Source organism: Prunus dulcis, chromosome 3 (genome assembly GCF_902201215.1).
Source record: "Prunus dulcis chromosome 3, ALMONDv2, whole genome shotgun sequence".
Lineage (NCBI taxonomy): Eukaryota > Viridiplantae > Streptophyta > Magnoliopsida > Rosales > Rosaceae > Prunus > Prunus dulcis.
Window position 1 is genome coordinate 2,339,305 of NC_047652.1, and position 9,433 is coordinate 2,348,737.

The 9,433-nt window shown below is 40.3% G+C and overlaps 1 protein-coding gene across 1 annotated transcript; it reads right to left on the reverse strand.

Moving 5' to 3' along the window:
• Positions 1-8,305: 8,305 nt before the first annotated feature.
• LOC117620936 lies at positions 8,306-9,013 on the reverse strand. The gene has a single exon (XM_034351197.1). The coding sequence runs from the start codon at positions 9,011-9,013 to the stop codon at positions 8,306-8,308; it is 708 nt and encodes a 235-aa protein (XP_034207088.1).
• Positions 9,014-9,433: the final 420 nt, after the last annotated feature.

Below are 9,433 nucleotides of genomic sequence, written 5' to 3' on the forward strand. Positions count from 1 at the left end.
TTTCTTATTTGTTATATTCAAATTTGTAGCACACTGAAATGATAAAGAGACATTCTTTTGTGTAATTACTATTTTAATAGCTTTTCTGTTACAGAACTATTTTAATGATTATAATTATCAAATTTGCCTTTGCAATATTCGTCATTTGAGAATTTGAATTTAATGTTGTGGTTACGAATACATTATCTCTCGGTGAGACAATGGGTTGCAATTCCATGGCATAATAAGGAGATGAGGAATTTTTTCCTGTCATCGGTTACAACCATGTGTATATATCTCTTTACGAACAACTTGTTTAAACAAGACTAGTTTTCTGCCGAGGCTGATATAAAACTTTAGGCCGTTAAAATTTTCGGACACGGGTATCATCATTAGATTATGTTCTTTTGGATGAGTTTTTTTTTATGGATCAGATGTTGAGTTGTTGATTAATGATGCCAGTACGCAAACATGATCCAAGGTGCAAGTTTATTATGTTTTTGTTAATTTTCAATCACATACCTTTGCATGCATAAGGGCAAATCACACACCTCTGTAATTTCTAAAAACCAGACCCCCAACTTCTATTTTATTCAGTCCAACATGGAATACTCTTAACTTTCAGATCTACTTCTTGATTTTTTGTGCAAGCCTTCTTATTATTCCAACGATTTGCCAAGATAACCTTAACCAGCCAAATGAACAATATTTTATGCTGGGAACAATAACCACATCAACACAACTGCTGCAATATTCGCAAATTGACCTGACACGACTCGTTAGCTTAATGGGTTCACTCGTTTTCAACCCGACCCATTAAGTTCAACCCAAATATTGATAATTTGATGCGAATTCGTGTCATGTTAACGGGTCGTGTGCAGTATTGTCGGGTCTAATTTCTGCACCTCACAAAGGTAAGGTCAAGGATTGAAATATCAGCCGTGCAGATAATATAGGGCCTCCAATTTACGGAAATTCCCAAGCAAATTATTACTTGTTGTACGGGACGACTTTCTTTAATTACCCAACTGGAGGATTTTCTGATGGTCGTTTGATCCCAGATTTCATAGGTGAAAATAAAAAATACCACTCTAAATGTGTTTTTCCTTTTGTGTCCATAACATAACCGTTTTCGGTTAGAGTGTTTAGAAATACATTTGTCGTAGTGTTGGGTTGAAACTTGAAATAGACACAGAGTATTTTTAGGTTAGAACAACTTTTTTAGTGCTTCCTCTTGCAGGGGGAATTAATATGTAATAAAATTTGGTATGTGTTTTGTTAGAAAACTGCAGTAAATTAACAAAAGCATTTTTCATAGCTGAAATATAACTCATTGACTGCTCCTTGCAGCTCAGTATAAAGATGCCAAGTCATGACAGCTCATTTAGTTTGTTACACTGTTATGTTTGTTACAGCAGGTTGTTAGGGAAAGTTAGTACAGCCTTGGTTATATATATACACCTTAAATGTAAATGTAATTTAGTGAGAAAAGTAAGTAAATGAGAAGAGGATTGTTCAGTAAAACTATTCTTCTGTTTTCCTTTGTTTCTCTGGTTTCTTGTATTCTTCATGGTATCAATCGCCACTGCCTCACGGCACTTTTCGATCCTAGTCTCTTCCGCTTCTGTGCTCCGATCTCTGGTTTGATCTCTGATCTGTAAGCAATTGACTGTTACTATTCTTTTTCTTGATTCTCTGTCTCCTTCATCTCTGATGGCGTCACCTCTTGAATCCTCCTCTCTGATTCCGTCTATCCCCACTCAGAATCCCAATTCTTCCTCTTCAAACCCTAATTCGTTCCAATCCTACACTTCTCTTACGATTCAAAACATCGGTAGCATGGTGCCGATCAAGCTCAAGCGTTCGAATTATCTGCCTTGGTGTGCTCTGTTTGCCCCAATTCTTCGTCGCTACAAGCTTCTTGGCCTTATTGATGGCACTGAGCCTTGTCCGATGCCATTTTTACCAGATCGATCACTCAATCCTGCTTACGAGAGTTGGTATGAGAAGGATCAGAATCTTCTCATCTGGTTCAATTCAACACTCTCTGAGGAAGTCATTCCGTTTACTGTTGGTGTTTCTTCGTCCAGAGATCTGTGGCTCAAACTTGAGCAGCGCTTTGGTGGTGTTTCTGATGCTCATATTCATCAGCTTCGCTCTCGTCTTCAGAGTATTCAGAAAGGCTCCCAAACAATGGCTGATTATCTGCAACAGATCAAGGAAATCTCTGATTCCCTCACTGCAGTCGGAGCTTCGGTTTCGGATCGCGATCTTATTGCTGCTACACTGGCTGGGCTTCCTGATGAGTTTGAATCTTTCATTGATTCTATCATGCTCCGTCTCTCTTCAACATCTCTTGATGAATTACATGGTTTATTACTCACAAAGGAGCTTTCCATGACTCGAAGGAAGAAAATTGCCTCCTCTGCAACCACTGAACCGTTTCATGCTCTCTCGGCCCAAGTCTCACCGCCTCTTCTTCCTACACCACCTCAGGCATTTGCTGCTCAACATCCACCGCTTCAAAACTCTTTTCGATATAATTCCAATCGTGGCAGGAACAATCAATTTTCCAACAATCGGGGCAACTATGGCAATAATCGGGGCAACTACAATTCTGGCTCTCATCGGGGCAACCACAACTCTGGCTTCCCTTCTGGTTTCAATCGTGGTCATAATTCCAACTCTCGTGGTTCCTTTTCCTCTGGTGCTCGTGTTCCTTGCCAGATCTGTGGAAATCCAAGTCATGAGGCCATAGACTGCTATGATCGCATGAATCCTGCAATTTCTGGTAAAATCCCTCCCACCAAGCTTGCTGCAATGTGTGCGCACTATACCTCAAAGCCCTCTCCTTCCTGGCTCATTGACTCTGGCGCAACTTCTCACATTACCAATGACATCTCCAACCTATCTTCTCCATCTCCTTACACCGGTGAAGACAAAGTCTATATTGGTGATGGTACAGGTCTGTCCATCAACCATATTGGTTCCTCTTTGTTACATACTCCCACTACTTCCTTTAAATTGAAAAATGTCCTTCATGTTCCTCAAATGAAGCACAACTTGTTGTCTGCTTTTCAATTTGTCAAAGACAATTCATGTTCATTGACACTTGATTCTGATGGATCCCTTGTCAAGGATCGTTTTACGGGGAAGATGCTTTTGCGGGGACCAGTTAGAGATGGATCCTATCCTTTGCAGAGCTCTCCTTCACCTGGTACTACTTCTTCAATTTCTTCTTCAGCATTTGTCAGTATTAAAGCTCCAGTGCAGATTTGGCACAATAGATTGGGTCATCCCTCCTCCAATATTTTTCGAAAAGTGATTTCTGGTAATAAGCTTGCACTGCAAGGTAAATCCTCCGTTGATTTCTTCTGTTCGGACTGTGCTATAGCTAAAAATCATAAACTGCCTTTTCACCCTGCTGGTTCATCTACTTCCCATAGTCTAGCTTTACTTCATTGTGATGTATGGGGACCTGCCCCTGTAACTTCTGTGAGTGGTTTTCAGTATTACCTGCTGTTAGTAGATGATTACACCCGATATAGCTGGTTCTTTCCTTTGAGAAGAAAATCTGAGGTGTATTCTACCTTTGTAACTTTCAAGACATATGTGGAAAAATCTGTTGGTAATCAAATAAAGGCTATCCGTTCTGACTCAGGGGGTGAATTCACTAGTGCTTCTTTTCAGTCTTATCTTAATTTGCATGGTATTTCTCATCAGTTCAGTTGCCCACATACACCTGAACAGAATGGCTGTGTAGAACGAAAGCATAGGCATCTTGTCGAAACAGCCAGAACATTGTTAGTGGCTTCTAATGTTCCTAAAGTCTATTGGGTTGAAGCTCTATCCACTGCTACTTACTTGATCAACAGGTTGCCCATTTCTGGTCTTGCGCAATCTCCATGGGAGCTTTTATTTCATACATTACCAGATTATACTAGGCTAAAGATTTTTGGATGTAGTTGTTACCCTTGGTTAAAACCGTATGTTTCCTCTAAACTTGATGGCAAGAGCAGGCCGTGTGTTTTCCTTGGATATAGTTTACAGCATAAGGGTTATAGGTGCTTAGACATGCTCACTGACAGAGTCTATATCTCTCGGCATGTCTTATTTGATGAGAAGTCGTTTCCCTTTACTGCCAAGTCCGCATCCCCCTCTGATTCTATTCCTACTTTATCTCCTGTTATTGACCTGCAATTTCCCATTCCCAACTCACACTCTGTCTTACCAAGTTCTCCCTCCATCCATCCTTCTTCACATACTCCTAATACTAGTGAATTTGTATCACCACACAATTTCAGCCCTTTGCAATCTCACTCATCTTCTCATTCTTTACCAGGTCAAAATATTCATCCTATGGTTACTAGATCAAAGAATGGCATTTTTAAGCCTAAAGCTTATACTGCTACCAAACACCCTTTATCATCTTCTCTTGATTATGTACCAACAACCTATCATCAGGCCTCTAAATTTGCTGCGTGGAGATCGGCCATGCAAGCTGAATTTAATGCCCTCCAATCAACTGGAACATGGATCTTGGTTCCCTCTTCTTCATCCCAGAATGTTGTAGGCTGTAAATGGGTATTTAGAATCAAGAAAAAGCCTAATGGGACCATTGACAGGTATAAAGCTCGGCTCGTTGCCAAGGGATTTCATCAAAAAGAGGGCTTGGACTATCAGGAAACCTTTAGTCCTGTGGCAAAGCCATGTTAGAGTTCATTGTATTTTGCAGTTTTTGTAAAGTGGTTTGGGAAGAAGAGAAAAATCACAGAGAAAATGTGAGAGAGAGAACGTTGCTCACTGATAACTTGGATTGATTTCAATTGTATTACACTCTACATGTATGTAAGTGTGTGTGAGAGAGAATCTAATTCTCTAACAGATTTACAAAGCATATTCAATCCTAGCCTTAGATTCTAGCATCCTATGAGATGAATCCATTTGTCATAATCTAATGCTTAGATCCTAGACTAGCTAAGAGATCACTTGGACTATGATCCAAGGGCTCAAATTACATTAAGACAGAAAAGAAAAAAATTTAGAAAAAGGAAACTAAAGTTCATAGACTGTAACATAAAACGACTGAGTAGCTTTTGTACCAAGGCATTCAGCTCCAATGCATTCAGCTCAAATGCTTTCAGCTCAAAGGGTTTAGACATCAACACTCCCTTCTAACCCTTTAGCTGATTTCACACCAAGTAAGTCTCTTAGATACACAAATCGATCCTTGGACAAAGCCTTGGTAAGAATGTCAGCAATCTGGTCTTCTGTTTTGCAGTAGATTAGTTCAATCTCCTTCGCTTGAATAGCTTCACGAATGAAGTGAAACTTTCTACTGATATGTCTGGTTTTCTGGTGGAAAACTGGATTCTTAGCCATTGCTATGGCAGAGGTGTTATCACACAAGATTGGTGTACCTTCCACTTGCTCTTCACCAAAGTCTTCAAGAACAAACCTTAGCCACTTAGCCTGTGATGTTGCTTCAGCAGCACTGACGTATTCTGCTTCTGCAGTAGACAAAGCTACTGTATTTTGCTTAATGGATGCCCATGAGAACATACCAGATCCAAGTGTAAATGCATAGCCTGAGGTGCTTCTTCTATCATCTTCACTTCCTGCCCAGTCACTGTCACAATACCCTATCAAAGTGGCTGACTTCCCTTTTATGAACTCAATTCCAAAATCCAGTGTGCCTTGGATGTACCTCAAGACCCTCTTGGCTGTTCCCATGTGTTTTCTAGTAGGATTATGCATGAACCTAGCAAGCAAGCTAGAAGCAAACATAATGTCTGGTCTTGTAGCTGTCAAATAGAGCAGACTACCAACAATCTGTCTATACTCATTCTCATTTGCTGCCTCACTCCCATCTTCCTTGCACAGCCTCTCACTTGCAACTAGTGGAGTCACCACAGATTTGCAGTCCTTTAGACCAAACTTTTCAATTACTTTCATTGCATATTTCTTCTGATGCAGAAATGTGTGCTTATTGGTCTGCACAACTCCCATGCCAAGAAAATGATAGAGCAGGCCGAGATCAGTCATCTCATAGTGCTTCATCATGTCATTTTTGAATTCTTCAAGCAATTTCCCACAACTTCCAGTATAAACAATATCATCCACATAAAGTGAAACAATAAGAATACCTGAAGTGTCACTTGTTTTGACATAAAGTGTTGCCTCACTAGGACTTTTCTTGAATCCTGCCCTGTTGAAATATGAATCTATCTCATCATACCAGGCTCTTGGAGCCTGTTTTAGTCCATACAAAGCTTTGTTCAGCTTGTACACCTTGATTTCTTCATTGTCTTTAACAAACCCTTGTGGCTGCTCCACATAAACTTCTTCTTTTAACACTCCATTTAGAAATGCAGACTTGACATCCAATTGGTACAAATTCCATTCCTTCTGTGCAGCAAGAGCAATCAAGGTCCTAATGGTGTCCAACCTTGCTACAGGAGCAAATGTTTCATTGTAGTCTATTCCAGGTTTCTGTGAGTAGCCCTTTGCCACTAATCTAGCCTTGTTCTTCTGCACAGATCCATCTAGATTTAGTTTCGTCTTGTAGACCCATTTGACACCAATGATTGGTTTACCAAATGGTCTGTCCACTAGTGTCCATGTGTTATTTTTTTTCAATCATCTCCAGTTCAGCCTTCATTGCATTTCTCCATGACTCATCAAGGTTTGCATCTTCAAAGCTTCCAGGTTCAACAATGCAAATGTTGCACTGAGCCATGATTTCATTTACACTTCTCCATTTCTTTGGTGTGTGGTCAATGGCTTGTGAGCTTCCACTTATTCTCTCCTCTTGCAGGATAGTGTTTTCACCCATTTGAGTTGATGCATCCAAGTCTTGACTTGGTTCATCTTGCACTGTGGTTCCTGCATCCATTTGCAGTGGTGTGTCCAAGTCTAGACTTGGTTCACAATTCTGATTTTCTGCAGGCATAGAAACTGTTATTTCTCCCTTTTGTTCATTTTCCCACTTCCATAAACCATCCTCATCAAAGTGCACATCTCTGGACAGAATTACCTTCCTAGAGCTTGGATCAAATATCCTGTAACCTTTTTCACACAGGCCATAGCCTACAAGAATACATTTGTGACTGTTCTCCTCAAGTTTGTGCCTTAGTGCTGAAGGAATTAGCACATGGCATGGTGATCCAAAGATTTTTAAGTGAGCAATTCCTGGTTTTCTCCCAGTGTAGGCTTCAAAAGGTGTTACTTTGTTTAGAGCCTTAGTAGGACATCTATTTAATAGATAAACTGCAGTGTTTACAGCCTCTGCCCAAAATTCATAGGGAATACTCTTTTCATGCAACATGGACTTTGCCATTTCAACTACTGTCCTATTCTTTCTTTCTGCTACTCCATTCTGCTGAGGGGAGTATGCCACTGTTAATTGCCTTTGAATGCCAACCTCTGCACAGAAACTGTTGAATTCACTTGACAGAAATTCCCCACCCCTGTCACTTCTCAAGCCTTTTATCTTATACCCACTCTGCAGCTCTGTCATGGCTTTGAATTTTCTAAAACACTCCAATGCACTTGACTTGTTTCTTATAAAATACACCCATGACATTCTAGTGCAGTCATCAGTGAATAGCAGGAAGTATTTATTTCCTGATATTGAGTCTGTTTTCATTGGTCCACAGATATCTGTGTGAACCAATTCCAAAGGATGTGATGCTCTCCAAGTAGATTCCAAAGGGAAAGAATCTCTGTGCTGCTTTCCTAACATGCAGCCTTCACAAACCACAGAGACTTGCTCCAAATGAGGCAGGCCATGAACCATGCCCTGATTTTCAAGCAGTTTCAAACTTCTCTCATTTAAGTGTCCTAGCCTTTTATGCCATGTCTGCAGGCAGTGAGAAACACTTGCTCTTAAAGCCAACTCACTTGCAGGCATCATTGTAAGTGGAAAACATCTGTTATTGGTCATTTGAACCCTCACAATCAGATTTCCTAGTGACTGATCATCACACACATTCACCATATTCCCTCCAAACACAAGATAATAACCATGCTCCATCATTTGCCCAACACTAAGTAGATTTTCTTCCAGACCAGGTACAAGCATTACTTCTTGTATGTGCTTCTTTCCCAGCTTGGTTTTGATCACCAGAGTTCCTTTTCTTGCCACTGGAACTACCTCTCCAGTTCCCATCTTGACTTTAGAATTCAAATTCCTTTGAATATCCACTAAGAGCCCCTCATTTCCTGTCATGTGGTTACTACAACCACTATCAATGTACCATGAGTGATTCTTTTTCACATCTGTTGCAGCATTGCACATGTAGAACAAAGTACCTGTTTCCTCCACCTAATTTGCATAGTTCACCTTATGTGCATTTTTATTTCCATTGCACTCTCGGATCATATGCCCAAATTTTCCACATCCATGGCATTTAGGCTTGCCTTCAAACCAGCACTTGCCATAATGCAGCTTATCACAATGTTTACAGGCTATTTTGTTACCTTCACTTGTTTTCCAGTTTTTCTGAGATTTTTGGTCTCCAGAAAAACTGCCACTCTTTGGATTCTTCTCCTCAATATTCAGACTAGCAAAGGCCCTTTCTGTAGAGTTTTCATTATGGCGATCCAATCTGAGCTCAAAGCTCTTCAAGGAGGCAACCACCTCTTGCACTTCCAAAATTTCTAGATCCTTAGAATGTTCAATAACAGAACAAATAGGATCATAGGATTTTGGCAGACTAAACAGCAGTTTCTGCACAATCCTCTCCCTGGATAATTCCTCTCCATAACTTTTCATGTGATTTAAGATATCAAACAATCTAGCAAGATACACAGATAGAGATTCACTGTCTTTCATGCGAGTATATTCAAACTCTCTACGCAATCCTTGCAGTTTTACATTTCGTACCTGCTTATCTCCTCTGAATTCCAGCTTCAGAATGTCCCAAGCTCCCTTTGAGGTCTCCTCATTCACTATTCTGGGGAAGAGTTGATCTGAGACAGCACTTTGGATTAATCCAAGTGCTCGAGCATCCTTCATCAGAAGCTGAGCCATTGTAGACTTCTCAGCACTCAGCATCCTTAGTCTCTTCTATCTCTTTTTCTTTCTTTGAATCTGGATCATTGCAGCCATGTTCAACCAGATCCCATAGTCCATGAGATTTCAGTATTGTTTTCATCCGAATGCTCTAGAATTCATAGTTTTCTCCATTGAACACAGGTGTGCGAAGCTCAGAGGTGCTAGATCCTGCCATGTGAGACATTGGATTCAAGAAATCTCAGCTGCACAGTCGAAGGAAGCTCAAAACCAGCTATAAAAAAAAAATCAAATCCTTCTCCTTGTTCACAGGTTTACTCCCAGCTCAAATGATCAAACCTGGCTCTGATGCCATGTTAGAGTTCATTGTATTTTGCAGTTTTGTAAGGTGATTTGGGAAGAAGAGAGAAAACACAGAGAAAATGTGAGAGAGAACGT